This window comes from Olea europaea, chromosome 1 (assembly GCF_002742605.1).
Source record: "Olea europaea var. sylvestris chromosome 1, O_europaea_v1, whole genome shotgun sequence".
Taxonomy (NCBI): Eukaryota; Viridiplantae; Streptophyta; class Magnoliopsida; order Lamiales; family Oleaceae; genus Olea; species Olea europaea.
Genome location: NC_036237.1, coordinates 24,744,141 through 24,763,118, shown reverse-complemented (window position 1 = coordinate 24,763,118; position 18,978 = coordinate 24,744,141). Strand labels below are relative to the sequence as shown.

Sequence of the window (18,978 nt, the reverse complement as noted above, 5' to 3'; positions counted from 1 at the left end):
CAAACTTTAATTTTAACTACTAAATGGGGAGTGAATTACCTAAATGGTCACTGAACTTTGTAAAAGGTTTCTACGAGGCCTATGAACTTTAAAAATCATTCAATTCATTACTGAACTTTACAAAAGATTTCTCAGAGGTCACTAAATTTAGTGACATCTAAAAAATCTTTTGCAAAGTTTAGTGATTTCATGGAAACATTTTGCAAAGTTTAGTAATAAATGGGGTGATTTTTAAAATTCAGTGATTTCGTGGAAACCTTTTGTAAAGTTCAATGATAAATTGAGTGATTTTTAAAATTTAATGATCCTGTCGAAACTTTTTGCAAAGTTTAGTGACCATTTGGGTAATTCACTCACCAAATAAGACGCACAGTTTTTATTAACTTTTCAATTTTATATTTCATCAACTTTTATCAAATTTTGTAAGTTCCAGATTTCTCGCTTGAGTAGGTTGCCACGATTTGCGTGACCTTTTGATTCCGATTGTTCATGCAAGTCAAGATCTGTAAAGCATTGCTAAATACAAGTAGCATAGACAAAAGGAAGAAGACATCACACATGTAACTTTAGTAATTTCAAATTAATCTCTAAACTTGGGGATAGTAAAAAGAATATAAAACGAATGGCATCTATTCTTATTCTATTCATGTAATCTTCTAACGGCTCTCTCCCTCAGATTCTCTGGAGATAGGAACCCAAAAGAAACCAATATAAAAAAGGGTCTTTCCCAAAGAAATGATTTCAAATATGGGAAGTGGATGCACGTGCAAAAGTTTTGATTCCCCATTGCCCTCTCCTTGAATTAGAACCATAGTTCGATCAACATAGTGCAAGTAACTCAATGCTCAGATCAGAAATCGAATTTGGAAAATGATACTTGAATTGTGAATAGTTTAATATTAAAAGTGAATAGATCCTCCTACACCTTTGCTGTTCCAAAAGTTGTAATTTATGAATTTGCTTTCTACATGTTTTTGAATTGACAGTCCATTTGTACAACTAGAGAAAAAGGTGTGAAATCTGTAAGAAAGAGGATGCACCAGCCGGGAATCGAACCCGGGTCTGTACCGTGGCAGGGTACTATTCTACCACTAGACCACTGGTGCTTCTGCCATTGGGGTTTAGAGATTTCTATATATATAAATTCGATTTTTAGTAAATTTTGACTGAAACGTACAATTAAAAAATTGGTTAAAATTAATCTTCGTAAAAAGGTAAACCATCCCATTATCAAGGCCAAATCTCCAGAAAAGATAAAAGGGTTCATGAACTAGCACTAATCAACAGAACCAGTCATTGTATGATTGATACACATTTTGACGTTCACGTGCTCACAGTTACATTCTTACAAGTACTCAATTTTCTAGTAAAAACAATGGCCCATAAACAAAAAAAGACAAATCCTCCACCACTATGAAAAGATCCAAGGACACTTTTCTGAATTCCGACAGGTGCATTTGGCATCCATTACCTTGGATTCCACAAGACTCTGGATAAGGCAACGAGTTCGACACACGCCCTGTCCACATGGACCCGTTTTCGTCCTCTACGTGTCACAAGTTCATCGGCTCAAAATCACCTCCATGTTCTTTACCTCCATTATATCATTCAACCATTTGCACTCAAAATTTTCACCCCAAATTACTGAAACAATTTTTGTTAATCCAATCTAAATTGTGGGTTCTGATCCATCTCTGGGAAAAATGTTTCTTGAAGCAATTTCAGCTCTCTCTCTGCAGGGTTCTAATCTTGGACCCCTTCTAAAATCAGCTAATGCCAATGCCATTTTAACTCCAGCATCTTGTAACTATTCTTCCTCCGGCCTTGCTTTGTCAAGAAAGCGCGATAATGGTTTCGCTGGTTATGCCTTGTCTGAAACTGCTAGTATGCCACTTACCGGTGTGGTGTTTCAGCCATTTGAAGAGGTCCAGAGGGATGATTTTATGGTCCCAATAGTTCCCAACGTATCACTTACTCGCCAGAGGTTCTCAGAAGAGTGTGAGGCCGCAATTAATGAGCAGATCAAGTGAGTTCTTGACCAATTATTTTTCAGAATATGATTCAAAATGTTAAATAGGAAGTCTTGTTTGTTGAAGGTATATAATTCATAAGTAAGTTTCAATCTTTAAATGACAGGGTTAGTATGGTATCGAGACAAAGGTCTTGTTGGAAGTGTCGAAGTCACCTATATTTCCTGTTGTGATGTTAAGGATCCACTTGTTTTGGATCTTTCAGTGAATATTGAAATAAAAAAATATCAAAGTGACAAATAGAATTTGCATAATGAACTCTAAACAAGACTTGAGTTTGTTGTTGTACTAAAGGATTAGTAAGAATACTTTCATATATGGTCTGATGAAAAATTTTGTATCCATTGTTATTCCATTATGAACATTATCACACTTCAACCAATCTTTGTTGTTACAATACATCGATAATTATACATAAATTGAGTCGACAAATTGGTTTAGTGTATTGATAAAAGCAAATATACAATATCCTTTTTATCCAAGTTTTTTAGCGATTGCTGCTAACGATTACTTGTGGTTTTTCCTAGTGTGGAGTACAACGTCTCGTATGTGTACCACTCCATTTATGCATACTTTGACAGGGACAATGTTGCTTTGAAAGGCCTTGCCAAGTAACTAAAACAATTCTTAGTGTCTTGTTTATCCTTTTTCTTTTTCCTTTTTTTCCTTTCTTTTTCAGATTTTATTAAATATATTGTGGTCAGATTTTTTAAGGATTCAAGTGAAGAAGAAAGAGATCATGCTCACAAACTAATGGAATATCAGGTATTTGATCAGCACCGGCAACGAAGTCATCAAACTAAGCCTTCAATCACAATAAATTTAGAATCGACTAAAAAGTCTAGCATCCACAGTAAATAAATATAAGATTCCTCACATTTAGGTTCTGGGTTTATTTTGTTTTGGACGCAAGTATAATATGCTTTTCTTTCGATATTGACAATAATAGAACATCCGAGGAGGGAGAGTGAAGTTGTACTCTATACTAATGCCCACTGCGGAGTTTGAACATGTGGAGAAGGGTGATGCACTGTATGGTAAGTCTCTTATGCTCAGCACAAGTGTTAAAAGACTGTGATTTTAAATAAAGTTCGATTAAAATTTTGCGAATTGTCCTAATAAGTAGTTTTGATTATCCCTGTTTTTGACTCTTGATTCAGCCATGGAACTAGCGTTGTCCTTGGAGAAGTTAACAAATGAGAAACTTCTGAAACTTCACAGTGTAAGGCTTCTCTTGCATCTTTGTGCTGATATTTTCCGATTCTCAATCTATTTTAAATTTTGTACGAAGCTCAAATAAAGGAAGGTCGCGGCAGGCTGACAATAAACGGAAAACTTTGTCTTTTGTAATTCTCCATTTTTTTCTCCCCCTAAAAGGAGGCAGCAGGTAAACTTGATTCTGTTTTCAATTTGTGGAAACATTATATATTTGTTCCATATGATAGCATATGCCTAGCTATATAACCAAGGTGATATTCAATGAGATGTAAATAATAAAGTGCAATTTAACAATCTACTATGAAGTTCAGTGAACAAAAAGCTAAGGAAAAGTTTTTTTGGGTCTTATAACAAGTACCTGGATTAGAAGTAAACAATAACAGAAATGAAATCTTATTCTCAAATATTTTGAGATTTGTTATGTGAATCTTTTTCGTGACTCCTTTTGACTCGTTGCTACATGATTGGAAGTCTTATATGAGCTAGATCCTTAACAACCACAATGAAACGAGTTAGTTTTCATCTATCCTTCCTCTTCTTGCATGTTCTAGTGAAATCACTTTTATAACGAGAGACATGCCTACCCACGCAAGTGTAACCATACGAATGACGTGCATCAGTTGGTAGAATTTAAACAAAAAAATACAGGTCTGCGGGACTATGAATACTTAAAATTTTCCCAATTTTTCCAGGTCGAAGCCATTAAGAAAATTGCAGAGTATGTCAGTCAGTTGAGGATGGTAGGAAAAGGACACGGTATGATTTGCTTCTACAAAACTGATTTCAACTTCTTCAGTTTATAGCTTATAATTAAGTTTCTCCTCATTCTCATTCTTATAAGCACTGTGTTTATTTGTGCATATGCAGGAGTGTGGCACTTCGATCAGATGCTCCTCCATGCAGGTGATGGTGCGCTTTGAACCACAAGTAGTAAATTATGGTCAACTTTTGAGTGTCAGAATTTCGCTTTGTTAAAATAAAATGTTATGTAGATGACGATGTTCTTCAAAGCATTCTGAAGTTACCTTTCCTGATTTATGGTTGGACAGAAAGATGACTCGAGAAATTGAATAACCACAATTAAAAGGTTTCCACAAATCCCTCACACATCAAGGCCGGTGACACGTGAAATTTGAACTCACGACACTGTATTAACATAACAAAGGGCGAATTTGGCTAAAGTCGCATTTCTATCTCTTAACATTAATGCACTGGTAATTTGGGATGTTCATCTTACCTTTGGCTCAGCGCCTGAGGCTGAGATATGAATAAGGATAACAAATGTATCTTTTGTTAGAAGTGCACCCTTGAACTTAGAGCATAGCCAAATTTTCCTCTTCACATCTGCATACCTCAGTCTCTGACCTTGTCTCTCCACATATTCAAATTCACTTCAAGCACAAAATAATAGAGAAACACAACAACCATCAGAGGGGGGTGAACACCCTCCAGTCTATGCAACTGAGCTTAAAAAGAACTGGCAAATGGTGTATTGTCATGTGACACAATGATATCAAATATGATATAGATGTAGAATAATTGAAGCAAAATTACACCTGTAGAATAGATTTCAGATTTGATTTGACCTAAATAAAACCAAGCAAAACATAGAAATCTTAGCTTCCAAAATTTGTTACCCAACTAATCCAAATTTGAAACAGGGTGAGAGGTCCAAATTGTATTTGAAACAAAACATAGACTTTCTGGCATAGATCCTATGATAACCAAAACCAGCATAGATATCCAGAATGGAGAAGTACAAAATAAATAATCTATGCTGTGACTGCTGATTGGGCAGCAAGCCTCTTCCTGGCCTCCTCGATGATGGACAGCTTGATACCCTTGCCCTTTGGAAGAGACACCCAGGGCTTTGTACCTTTCCCAATAGTGAAAACATTGCCTAGACGGGTAGCAAACTCATGCCCAGTAGCATCCTGGACGTGGATAGTTTCGAAACTTCCCTTGTGCTTCTCACGGTTTTTGATGACTCCAACTCGTCCTCTGTTTCTTCCGCCAGTCACCATCACAACATTCCCAACATCAAACTTGATGAAATCAACAATTTTGTTTGTCTCGAGATCAAGTTTAATGGTGTCATTTGCCTTGATGAGCGGGTCTGGATAGCGAATTGTCCTTCCATCATAGGTGTTGAGGTAGGGAATCCCTTTCTTTCCAAACTGGACTGATCGGACTTTGCAAAGTTTAAACTATAGCACCACACATAAAAACGTGCAAGATTTTTTTATCACAATAAATCAATGAAAGAATGATAAGAGTACTGAAGCATAAAATGCCTTGCATGTTCTTTAGTAGCGTGCAAATTTGGTGCTTAATGATACTCTCCATATTCACCAATTCAATATAAAAATAGTATATTAGTTAATTTAATTTAGTCCATTTTTCTCCGATGATAAAGAATATGTACAAATATGTGCATATGCACATAGACATGTCCCCTACATAAATTAAGAGAAGTTTATGCACACCCACAAACTAATGGAAGAGGGTTACACGAACAGACCTTGGCCTCCTCATCCCTGATGGAGTGGAGCCTGAATCGACCCTTGGTATCATAGAGTAGACGGAAATTCTCATTGGTCTTCGGAATAGAAACAACATCTAGTAACAAGGTGGGAAGGGAGAAAATATCAAGATAATGAACAAATATACCAAGTAAAGCAAAAAGACTTTGCAGCACCAATTCAGTCATTTGTCCCATTCAGCGGATTTCAAAAAATCTTATACAATGAAAATATGAACAGCATATAAATTTTACAAAAGCATCTAGATTCCAAATTGAACCCTTTGGCACATGAAGTACTAAACACTAAATTATCTTGAATTCATGCGTTGGAATCTTAAAATAAGCATACCAAAAACAAAGCTTCAAATGAACAAAAACATGGTGAGTGCTTACCCATAAAACCAGCAGGAAATGTCTTATCCGTCCTAACCTTCCCATCAACTAGGACATGGCGTTGCATCAAGATGGCAATTACTTCACGGTATGTCAGAGCATACTTCAGCCTGTTGCGCATAATAAGAATCAACGGCAAGCACTCCCTGGATTTGTGGGGTCCAGAAGATGGTTTGGGTGCCTATACATCAAAAGGATTAAGGAAACCAACCACAAATAAGAACAGAGACTTGAGACAGCATAAACACCATCATATAGAGAGAGAGAAAAAATATATATATATTAAACCAGAAAAAACCAAAAACTAGAACAGAACAGTTACTTACAAAAGCACCACCAAGTTTGTCCAACATCCAATGTTTTGGGGCATTGAGCCTCTTCAAATGTTTCTTCAAACCTCTAGCCTGTAATTCGGACACAGCAGTACAAAAGCACAAGCAATGTCATGATAATAAAAGCAGAAATTGGTAGGACGTGTGAGCAAACAAAAAGAGAAGAGTAACACAATAAACATTAAAAGGTATCAAGTCCTTTCTTCTTTTCATAATTCATCATGAAACGCTTAAGAGCGACCAAATTGTGTTATATCATGAGGTATTTCTTTGAGAAACTAAATAAAAAGATATTCTTTAGTTATATGATCGTAAAATCTGGGGCAACCTCATTATCTATTTCTATGAACAGGCAATGATATAGTTACAAATCAATGCAGCCTAAGCATTACTTTAAACAAGAAGTGAAATGACAATTACGACGCATTCATGCACAGTAAAATTTCGATCCCTCATATATTACCCAACTAAACTGTCATCCAAATACAATAATAGTACGACGAATACCGACTAAAAACTGAAATACAAATTGAAAAAATTAAATTTTCCATGAATGAAAAACCCAATAAAAAAAATTAAAAAAAAATCCGAAAACTTATCGATCTCTCAACTGGAACCGAATCAATTATGTTCTCTTTTTAACAGTTTATTATATTTAAGCTCTTATACCAACAATAACCAATCTATATCAACATTCATACATAAGAAGTCAAACGCAAGTAGTCATAAGAAGATACATCAAATTGTAGGTTAAATGATAGCTGACCATTTTTGCTGGTGGTGGCAACAATTTACCAGGCGGCGTCTCTCTCTCTCTCTCTCTCTCTCACTCTCTCTCCCCTCCCTCTCACTCACAGTGCGTAAATCTCTATGTAAGCTGGGAAGGAAAAACAAACCCTAGCTCTGAATTTATATATGGGCCGATCCATCAGGTGAAAAACTATGATGGGTTGTTACGTCGAACCGGGTTGGGTTAGACTGGATATGAATAAAATCCAATTTTTCTTTTTTGGTCTTTCTTTTTTTCGTTTTTGGTTTTTCATTTTTGTTTGATAAATGAGTTGAAATATACCGTCTCCATTGGCCAAATTCCCTCTTCTCTTAAAATAAAAAATAAAAAAATAAAAAAAGAAGGAGGGAATACTGTATTTACTATTCATTCGATACATGTTTTTTTCTCATTTTATCCTCAAATAAACAATAACATATTTTTTACAGTAATGGATGTATTAGTCTTTTTATTGACATGTATTATATATATAAAATATCTTTTTTTTTTCTTATGGTCAAATTATCAACAATTGGTCAGAAATGTCATGCAAAAAAGAATGATTAAAGGGGGTTAGGCGGTGATGACTACGTAGGACTAAAACAAAATTATAAACAATTGTAGGCAAACAAATAATGATTGAAGGTGATAAAATTAAATTAAAACAAACTGAGATGGTAGTGGATGTAGGAATAAAAGAAATTGTTCACTTTGTCAATAGGCAGAAACGAGACGCTCGAGGGGGTAAAGAAAATAAGAGAGAAAGGAAAAGGCTATTGTATTGTCATTAAGATAGAGGACATTGAACTTAAATTTGTGTGTGCTACAAGATAGGAACTGATTTTTTGAATTAGTGGATGGGAAAAACAGACACAAATTTATTTGCTATCTTGCTTTGACAAAATTTTCAGATATATCCTAGTATGGAAGGTTGATCTTTCTTCGTTTTTAATGAAATTTTAGCTAAAATAGATCCTACAAAAACATTTCCCGTTCAATGAAATTTCGTTCATTTCTTATATTGAACTTCTATTGTTTCCACAAACATGAGTATTTATACATTCTTTATAATGTATACCAGCTTGAGTGTTGAGACAACAAAAATATTCATGTAAAATGCTACAAGAAGTTTGTGGTGACATCAAACCCATCAAAAGGCATAAAAATGCTACCAGAATATGGTACATATTATTGAGCTAGGAAAAGGTCATCAATCATCATTAAGAAAAACTTATATTTGCAAATAAAATAGCTACTTAACAAGATAGCCTCATTTTAGCTTAATATAGCTACTTAACAAGATAGCTTCGTTCTAGCTAAAACAGTTTTCACACGAGTTCCCTTCGTTAGCTTCTCTAACTTGATTGATTTCCAAAAACAAAATTTCATTTGTGCAAAAAGAGCGTCGTGTCAATAATAGATCTTGATTTTGATAGGCCATCCAGCAATCTTGTATGGATTTGATCATGGCAAAGATAAGTTCCCAATACAACCTACAGAATGAACCTTTCTGATTAGATCACTGTTCTAATAAATTTACTCTAAACAAAAGGGAAAACATATGAGGGTAAAAGTGAAAATTACGATATAGTTGGTTATTGAGTATTCTGCTTCAAACTGCTATTGCTGGAGGCATCAAGAAACCCCAAATAGTTGTCCGATTTAATAATGATATTGATGCAGATTTCTTTGAGGTGAAACTTAAATCATATTTGAAGCAGAGTATTCGCGCGCATGCGGAGACAGAGTCTTCGCGTAGCTCCCTTTTTTTCCCTTTTCTTTAACCTAAAAATTAACGTAAAATTTGTAGTTCTCATTTCTTCTTCTTCATGCCTTTCTTTTCAACTTCCTGATTTTTGAAGAAATTTTAGAGTTGTCAGTTTTTGGTGAAATTTTAGTCAAATTTAATTGGAAACATGCTAATGAACAAAAAACAGGAGCTATGCTACTGACGTAGGGCCAATTTTGGGCAAATTCCTTCGTTTATACATTGTTTCTCTTTTTAGTAAGTTTTGTTTCGATTATATCTCGATGAATTTAAGTCAAATTTGAATTCTGTTTGTTAGAGGATAATCCTTAAGATTGAAATTTTCAATTTTAGTCATTATCTTATTATTTTCATTTTTGGAAAAAAAAAATCGTTTTTATTATTTTTTTATTTTTCCAAATTTTCCTAGGGTTTTCGCTATATAAAGCATTATGCCCTTTGTGGCCACACATAATTGACAGAAATAAAAATTTTCGTAAGTTTTTTTTCATCTTGTGAGATTTATTCATCTTTTTCTATAATCGACAGCCATACCAAAAAGAAATTTTTCTTGCATATTTTTCATTTTATGAGATTTATTCATCTAAAATGTCACGTCTCGCCTTTTTTTTGCTCTATTATTTGAAATTGTAATAGAGTGGATTTGAATAGATGATACAATATATTTTTAAAATGTCATGTTGCATTAAAATTTCAACAACGCTGTCATTGTGGTGATGGGGTGGTCAAATTTTTCTTGTGTAAATTTGGAACAAGTTTGACCAAATGGAGAAAAATGACTTAAGTAGTAAGCTAAATAAACATTTGAATTTTTTAATGTATAGCATACTTTCACTTGGCACTTGTCCATTTCCATTTTAACTTCTACATCTACTTAGAACTGAGTTATCCCTTTTTTGTCCCTTTAGGCATAACATCCCTTTTGTTTATACTCATAATAGTTACGAGAGCTTTGAAAGAGCAAAGCTACACTAATCTAAATGGAAAATCCATCCAAATATCATATTCTAATCAAGGCTCCATCTCAGGTAGAAGTAGTGCTGAAAATATACTTGTTAAAGAAAAACATTTTTTTTTTTTAAATTCAAGTTACAACTTATTTGTAATATCAAATTGAAAAAAAAAATTGTCATCTACTTTAATCTAAAAAGAAATATACCAATCAATAAATAATTAAGTTTTCACTTGCTCACCTAAACATATACAACTTAATTTCACTGAATCATTACATCATTGATTATATTTTTTTATAAAAATAAAAATAAATTATCGTTGACATACAATATACACAGTCAACAAAAGAATGACAATCAAGCAAACATTTCACTACATTTGTAACAACAAAATAAATACAACACTCGTGTAACGCACGAGATATAGACTAGTATTAGTAAAAAATCATAAATCTTTACAAAATAATGGTTTTTTAAGCTCTGATTTTGGGGAGAATAGGTTTTGTAAAGGTTTAAAACAAAAAATAATAATAATAAAAAATAAATACGTGAATAGGTTGGTAGCTACTATTTATAATGATTTCATTATTTACGATAAATAATAAATTAAAAGAAAAAGTCATCCAAAGTCTCACACCCAAGCTCCATAGATTTAGGTCCACTATCCCGATAATAATTTCCCTACCCATAAAGGGAAATGTACTTCCTTTTTGGGTCGATTGTGTGCCAGGAGGGATTTGAACCATTGACACTTTGGTTTGTAGTCATGTACTCTAATCCTCTAGTATTTTTTGAGAATATGTAGTTAAAAATTATGAAAAAAAAAATAGATTCACGTGTAAAATTATTTTAGTTCAGAAAATGTGTTGTTGAAAACAACTTTAGGAAGAAAAAAAAAGAGTTTCCAAATAATCGAATTTTGTATGTAGTCCATGTAAGTCATTTTTTAAAAATAAAATAATGGTTATTTTTGGTTGTCAAACCCTTTGACAAACTTGGAGAAATTTTTTATGGTATGGTCGCCATCGACAGAGCATAACTTTCATTGGCTTATGCATGTTTTCCAACTTTCATGCTAGTCCAACAAAAATGTGTGTATGGAGCATGGTCTAGCCAATGTGTGAGTTACATCACATTATTATTTACTTATATCAAGCCAATGTGTAAGTTTTGTCACTTTCTTGAACCGAATCCCACACTATAATCTATTTGTCCCCAATCATGCAATAAATTTTGCCTAAGACTGACCAAAGGATGTCAACTCCAAGGATCACTTTCACCTTCTTACTCAAGGACTTTCCCCACCTTATGAAAAGAGTATGATATTTTCATCATGACCTTCTTATCCCAAGGTTAGGATTTCGTTCTCCTTACTATTGTCCATCCCGACCTAAGGGATGATCGAGGATGGCCTCTTCGGTTAACTTATTCCAAGTCAAGTATCCAACCACTAATCAACCGAGGTATGAACCGGCATGAGTGGTCACCCATCCTAGATAGATTTCCACTCCTAGGTCTTATCCTTATTCAAAGAAGATCAATCATTCTATAATTGGGATATTAGTTTAGGGACAAAGTCCTAAAAGGAAGCAACTTTCTTGACTTTTGGATAGGCCTGTAGTCCTCCAAGTATTCTAATCTAGTAGGCATCTATAATCTAAAACATTATGTCCCTGTGCGGTGGAGATTAAAATTATATTTTTAGTAGTTTTTGATAAAAGTTGATGAAATGTGTGGTTGAGAAGCTTTGAGTCTCATAAAATGTGTGGTTAAAATTAATTGTTGATTTTGATTTAGATCAAAATTTGAATTTTAATTCTACCAAACATGGGTTATATATACATATACCTTTAGTCCATTTTACACATTACCACTTCATTGTATACTTAAAGCTTTTTGGATGCACTTTTTCTCTTTTTTTTTCTCTTTTTTTTTTTTTGGGTGACTTATAACATCGGAGGGCTAGAAGATCACGCATTTTAGCTTTATTTAAGGTACTCAGGAGCATTGTTTGTGCTCATCTTGAATTTCGATTCCAAGATCAATCAACATCCCGACCTCAATCCGAAGTCACAACTATGTCCAACAATGCTCTTGACACTTATAAAGGTCAAGAAGAGCATCTCGTGTTAATCAACAAGACCTTTAAGTTTATCAACAAATCCCCATGAACAACCTACAGATTCCTGAAGACCCTTATAATGTTCGTTCCATGGATCTAAAGTGTCGACTAGCACATCAGGGTTCTTCCTACACCCCCATAACTCCGAAAGCCTTTGAAAAACTTAGGCAACAAGTTGATACTATCTCTTTTTGCTTTGAATCCTCCTATGGTCACAACGTCCAACGATACTCAAGCACCCATGAACCTACACGTAACAATAGTAGGACGAGAGTATAACAATGCTTTAACAATAGTCACGTCGCAGGACACGAGGCCATGAAAATGGCTCTTCAGTATGTATGTGTTTGAGCCACATTATGTTGAACGAATATATTTTGGAATAGTAGTGTAACACCCCGAAAATTTTAGAATAAATTTATTTTAAGGGTTAGGATTTTGTAACACCACGTGCTTCATTCGCGAAATTATCATGTCTTTCTATATTAATCTCATCAATGTTGCATCTATTATTTATTTGATATAATCATTTTCCCCGTGACTAATTCTATATATATTTTTTAATGTGAAATGCTTGTGACTTATTTAATATTTCTTGCATTTACGACTAGCTATATTTTTGGGCAAATTGTATTTAGTCATGCCCTTGAAAGTCTCTTTTACATTAAGTAAAATTTCATAATATGCTAGATTAATGGTAAGGCATAATTTTGGGCCTTTGACAAAAGATTCAATGCCCCAGTTAAAGCTAGTTTCTCCTATGTGTACACGTGATTAGCAAGAGGTTGCATCTTTTAAGATAATTAGCACAAAGTTATAATATTTTGTTATATAATAATCACGTTTATAATTTGAAAATGATTGAATCATATCCACTTCTGCCTTTCCAATTTGACATCCACTATAGCAAAAAATCAGCTTTTCTTATGTTAGTGTACACGTGCATTTTACATAATTTGGCAAAGTAGTTTTATAGTATATACAATGCAATTTATTTTTGGTTTAATCCTATCACTTTGTTGGCACGTCTCTTCCAATCCTCTTGCAGCAATTTTGGCTAGAAATAATTTATCTAAATACAATCTTTACCCTAATCAACTATTTTATGTTGCCTATAAGTACTAATGACGTTCACCTACGTTTGGCAACAACCCCACCTCTTTAGTTTGTGATTCATTCTTTAAATTCAGCATAAAACCTCTATTGCATTCATATTCTATCAAGCCCCCTTGCCTCTTTATTTTCATCTAATATATGTACATATATGGAAAACAATCGTGTAGGTAGAAGATAAAAATTTGGAGCATGGTTCTTGGATCTTGTCTTTCAAAATTCATTTGATCAAATGAAGTAGGATACTTTGTGCAAGTTGATTGTCCTAGCAATATTATAATTTTTGACGTGATTTATTTCATGAAATGCTAATTGACCTGCGGGTCCCAATGAAATGAAATGAAATGAAACGAAATATGAGATTGCCTTCGGGTCTTCTCAAATGCGCTAAAGCATTCGATTGATCACTGATTGCTCTTGATGAAATGATGATATGGAATGTTATGAATTCATGTTTTAAAAGTTATCGTATTGTTTAGATGCACGTATCCTACTGTGTGTAAATTACTCACTTCTTTCAATTTTAACATTTCAGGTTTGTGCGAATTGATTGGATTTGTGGCGAAATGGTGATGCGGACTGCCAAGACGTGTTCGAAAAATTAAAAAAATAAGTTTTAGAGCCTTTATATTTATTAGTCAGATTTTGTTTGAAAACACGTTATTTAAATTGTTAGTTGATCATATATTTAAAGTTACATTTTCCATGATTTAAATTAAATTTACGAATGATCCAGTATTTTATTTATTAAAGAATTTTATTCTTATTGTTCGGTGTTAAAAATAAAGAAAAGTGAGTTTTGGTGATGCTCTGGTGTTGATGAAAATTTGGGGCATTACAAGTAGATTGATGGAGAATATGTGGTTAAAAATGAGGAAAATTTTTGGATTTGTGTCTAATATATATTTTATTGAAAATTTTGTGGTTAAAATGATGTTAAATCACTGTTTAAGAATTTATTTTTTTGTTTAAAAGAATACGGCTCAAATAGGGCATAAATCGCCCGTGACCTCTAAAAGTAAACTTTTAGTACGAGATCCTCATTATTCCATTTGTTCTTTAATTACCTATCTAAACTTTACTCTCAATCACTCACTCTAATCTTTAGTTTTCTTACAACCTATTTTCTCATGGAGTTTTATTACATTGAGGAATATGTATAACAAGTCTTGCTAAGGATTGCTTAAGAAAGCTAGATTTCGATGCACCACTTTTATCAACAAGGCGTCCCTTGTCGTCGCCACCAACCACAAAATGTTGCCAGCAAATCCCGACAACACTTGCAATGGTATGCCATTTTCTTGGGAGCAAATCCCTGGTGAGTCCAAGGATGTGGAAATAAGTGATGAGAAGCAACATTGATATGTCCCCGCCAAAATTACCACCACAAGAATCCACCAATTATGACGACGGTTGTGTTGGCAACATTGATCAAGATTATGATAACCAAGATTACGATGAAAGAGATTGCTTCTCAAATGCCATTGACATTTTTTTCATTAGTGGAAGCAATAGAAGACGATAAAGATAAATCAAAGGACAATTTTTCATGTTAATGAGTAGAAATTGAGCAATGGAGAAACTAAATTCATAATTCAGAGATTTCTTCCAGTGCTCAAGTATTGATTGTTGCATCAGTTGTACACAACAAAGTTCTGATATCAAGAACCTACCCGAGTTATCTTCATGTTCCTCGAACTCTTAGCATTAGGCATACATACCCTTCCCAAAAGGCTTTAGGTTCGGTACATTATTTCGTTGGGAGATTGAAGATGAAACTATGCAATATGAAAAGCCCAGTGCAAGGAAAATCTCTGATAGTATTGATTAATTGTGTACAAAGCCAAAACGATAACCTTAACCATCGGAGTCTCTTCAATCGCAATAATGAGACAAATAAGTAGGGTAAAGGAACTCCTGACATGCAGGCCTTCACTGATTCACACACAAATTAAACATTTGTTTGGTGAGGACTAAAATCAGATTTTTAGTAGATTTTGATAAAAGTTGATGAAAATGTATGGTTGAAAGATTGTGAGACCCAACAAATATGTGATTAAAATTAGTGTTGGCTATGAGTTAGATTAAAATCTAGATTTTAATTTGTATGAAGCAGGGGCAAGGTGTTATCAAATCACTAGACAAATTAGGAGATTTTCACAATAGTGGTATCTTTATGTTTTGATAAATTCGGATTGCAGAAGAAAATTTTAAGATCAATTAACCAAAAAATCAGATATTAGTAAAAAAAAAAATTAGGCTTTGTTTTTTTCTAGTTTAGCTACGTATATCTTTTTTTTATTTGGTCACTTCTTTTGATTTATTTAAAATATAATTGAATAAAAGTTAAAATTAGAAACTAATTAAGCCTATCTTTGAGCCTCATTCTTTAAAAAATTTTAACTCTCTAAAATAAATAAATAAATAAATAATAATAATAATTTTACATGTGAACCGCCAACTTTTTGATTATATATTCTCAAGAAAACACTATTACAAAGTCTATTATTTCGAAAAACGGGTCAAATTCGGGAAGAATATAAAACTCCTATCATTTCAAAACAAACAAACTTGGTAAATTATTTCAAAATTCAGGTATTAATTTCATATATATATATATATGAAATTAAAGTAGTTAAATAGGCTCAATGTGAACTCAAGAGGGGTAAATTGAATACAATAGGAGAATTTGATCAAACTCTACATTAGATTTTATGAATCTTGATTTAAGACTTAAAGATGATCAATAGGTGAAATTGTTTCGCCCTAATATCCATTTATTATTTAAATTTTCGATCATTCTTTGTGTGCATCTACATATTGTTAGGTAGTTAGATTTAAAATTATAAACAATCATTATTCTTTTTTTTCATCAAATAGAAGTTAGAAATAATAAATTGAGTATTAAAGTATTGTCCTCGTAGAAACAATAATTTAGACTCAAAAGGTCCATTTTACTACTTGTTACGATCCGTACACTTGCGGAATATAAAATCGACAACAAAGCCCAAGGTCAAATCGTTCTGATTTCAAAACTGGGCGAGACCCCTCGCCACGACTTTGTGGTGGTTGTTTTACCCTCTAATTATAACACTATATCGGGTAGGCCCCTGCAGCACAAGCTCAAAGTGGCCACGTCCATTTACCATTACTGCGTGAAGTTTTCCACCCATGGCGGGGTCGAAATCGTACATGAGAATCAAGCGGAATCAAGAACATCTAGCATAGATCTACCCACGCCCCATATTCACATGCTAGAAGGCGAGCAAGATATACATACTCGAGAGGTAAGATGAAAAGACCCATTGCTGCCGACCTCTCTGAGATCGGTATAACTGAGAAACATCGTAGGAGGCCTACGGATGATCATCTATCTTTCGACGACAACGAGGCAGACACACACCCTTATTCAGGAGTCCTAGTGATCTCAATGCCCATTACTGGAGTCACAATAAAACGGGTCTTGGTCGATACCGGGAGCGCCCTAAAAATACTATACGTCAATACGCTCAAATGGATGGGTATTTTTGTCGTTTCTTGCAATCATGCACAAATGTGGTTCTTCGACTGAACGAGGCTCTGACTAGGGCAATAGGATCAATCGAGCTCACAATTTAAGCTAGGGAAGCCCCACGACAGGTTAGGCTAAATGCTGAGTTGTCAAACAACAACATACAATCCAAATTCATAAACTCGTTCTTCACTCGGCCGAACACGCACATTTTAGTTTCAATTTTCGTCATCGACAGGAGCCCCTTGGTCACAAAGCACCTTCTCCGACATCCCCACACCATGCTATATCTATTGTTACCTTGGGCTTCCATCAATTTGATTGGAAGATAGAGTGGGGTGGGGTAGAGGGTGAGGGTGAGGATGGATGTGATGCGAACTCGCGTAGACAAACGCTACAGAACCCACGAACAAGATGAAAATTTTCCCAAGAAAGTCAAAGCAAGGTTTTGGATTCAAATTCAATAAATCTGGAACCAAGAAACTCGAATCGCCGACGATGTGCGGACCTCTTGATTACACAAAATTATGGAATCTCACCTGATTGATTTTAACGTCACAAGAATTAGATCTTGATAAGTTCGAAAGTTATTCAATTGAAAGAACAAAGAGAAAGCAATTAAGTCTTTCAATTAATCAATATATCAAAAGTCCTCATTTACAATGAAAATAATAAGAGTATTTATACTAGTCCTAAAAATCTAGGTAATTTTGTGCATAATCTCCTAAATATGGTAAGAAATCAATTAAATATAGAATTCTAGCAAAACTAGGAAAATTGTAAAAAAATATAAAAAAACGCGTCTGAAAATAACCATGCGGTCGTATGGTTCAATTCTATGTGGCTGCATGGAATTGAAGTCTGGCCTCCTTCAACTCTCGGCCTAGGTCTGTGAGACCGCAGACCATTTGTGTTGTGCGGTCGCACAGCTTTGGCTCTCCACTTCGTTTTCGTCCGCCTTTAACACGTTGATCCAAGTCTCTTGGGCCTTCGACCCAACATGAAACTTGTCCCATTTGGAGTTCCAATTATGGTTTCATCAATAGTTACCTTGACGAGCAATCTTATCGCTTCTTTTACTCGATTTGTCCTTGCTCGAGTCATCGGACCGCCTCGACTATCAACGAATCTTTTTTAGGGCTTGACGTTGGACTTGACTTCGACGCTTGCGGCCCCTGACTCACATCATCCCCTCCCTCTTCGAAAGGATTCATCCTCGAATCTGTACCTGCATCAAAAAGAGAAAGATCAGACACATTAAAAGTTGTTGAAACGTTATACTCACCTGGAAGATCTAATTTGTATGCGTTGTCATTGATCTTCTCAAGCACTTGAAACGGTCCATCTCCCCGTGGCAACAACTTTGATTTTCTTTGTTCTGGAAATCACTTTTTCCTGAAATGCACCCAAACCCAATCTCCTAGTTCGAATGTAACAATCTTTCTGCCCTTGTTTGCTTGATCTGCATAGTGCTTACTCTTCTTCTCAATTTGCTCTCGTACCTTTTCATGGAGTGACTTCACCAGCTTGGCATTCGTCTTTCCATCCAAGCTACCTCATTCATTCACAGGCAAATGTATTAAATCTATAGGTGTTATAGGATTAAAATCATTAAATAATTTCAAATGGAGAACACGATGTAATGGAGTGTGTGGCCCTATTATATGCAAACTCTATGAAAGGTAAGCACTCTTTCCAATTCTTCAAATTCTTATTAACCACAATGCGCAATAGTTGTGTCATGGTCCTATTTACTATTTTAGTTTATCCATCGGTTTGTGGGTGGTAAGTTGTAGAAAATAGTAATTTTGTGCCTAACTTATTCCATAAGACCCTCTAGAAGTAACTAAGAAATTTTACATTCCTATCTGACACAATACTTTTAGGTACTCCATGCAAGTGCACAATTTCTTTAAAGAACAAGTCTGCAATGGTAATGTCGTCATCAGTTTTGTGACGTGGAATGAAATGTGTCATCTTACTAAACCTATCCACCACTACAAAAATCGAATCCCGACCCTTTTTTGTTCTAGGCAAACCTAACACAAAATCCATTGAGATGTCTACCCAAAGTTCACTAGGTACTGGTAAAGGTGTATAAAGCCCATGAGATAAGACCCTAGATTTAGCTTGTTTACAAGTTATGCATCGACTACAAATTCGTTCCACATTAACTTTCATTTTAGGTTAATAAAAATGCTCAGTTAATATTTATAAAGTCTTTACAACTCCAAAGTGACCTATT

At 34.4% G+C, this 18,978-nt stretch overlaps 2 protein-coding genes, 1 long non-coding RNA gene and 1 other non-coding gene across 4 annotated transcripts; 2 read left to right on the top strand and 2 right to left on the bottom strand.

Annotated features, from left to right (window-relative positions):
• Positions 1-1,035: 1,035 nt before the first annotated feature.
• TRNAG-GCC lies at positions 1,036-1,106 on the bottom strand. The gene has a single exon. It is a non-coding gene; the product is annotated as a tRNA-Gly (tRNA).
• A 505-nt stretch (positions 1,107-1,611) lies between these two features.
• LOC111398222 (ferritin-3, chloroplastic-like) lies at positions 1,612-3,365 on the top strand. Its single transcript, XM_023025155.1, has 5 exons — positions 1,612-2,026; positions 2,558-2,641; positions 2,735-2,795; positions 2,980-3,067; positions 3,191-3,365. The coding sequence occupies exons 1-5, from the start codon at positions 1,704-1,706 to the stop codon at positions 3,328-3,330; spliced, it is 696 nt and encodes a 231-aa protein (XP_022880923.1). The 5' UTR covers positions 1,612-1,703; the 3' UTR covers positions 3,331-3,365.
• Positions 3,366-3,436: 71 nt separating this feature from the next.
• On the top strand, positions 3,437-4,322 carry LOC111398229. The gene is made up of 2 exons (XR_002703331.1): positions 3,437-4,004; positions 4,116-4,322. It is a non-coding gene; the product is annotated as an uncharacterized LOC111398229 (long non-coding RNA).
• Positions 4,323-4,804: 482 nt separating this feature from the next.
• LOC111398215 (40S ribosomal protein S4-like) lies at positions 4,805-7,407 on the bottom strand. The gene is made up of 5 exons (XM_023025148.1): positions 7,264-7,407; positions 6,492-6,569; positions 6,166-6,346; positions 5,770-5,867; positions 4,805-5,455 (listed from the first exon to the last, which is right to left on the bottom strand). Exons 1-5 carry the CDS (start codon positions 7,264-7,266, stop codon positions 5,021-5,023), a joined length of 795 nt encoding a protein of 264 aa, XP_022880916.1. The 5' UTR covers positions 7,267-7,407; the 3' UTR covers positions 4,805-5,020.
• Between the last annotated feature and the right edge of the window lie 11,571 nt (positions 7,408-18,978).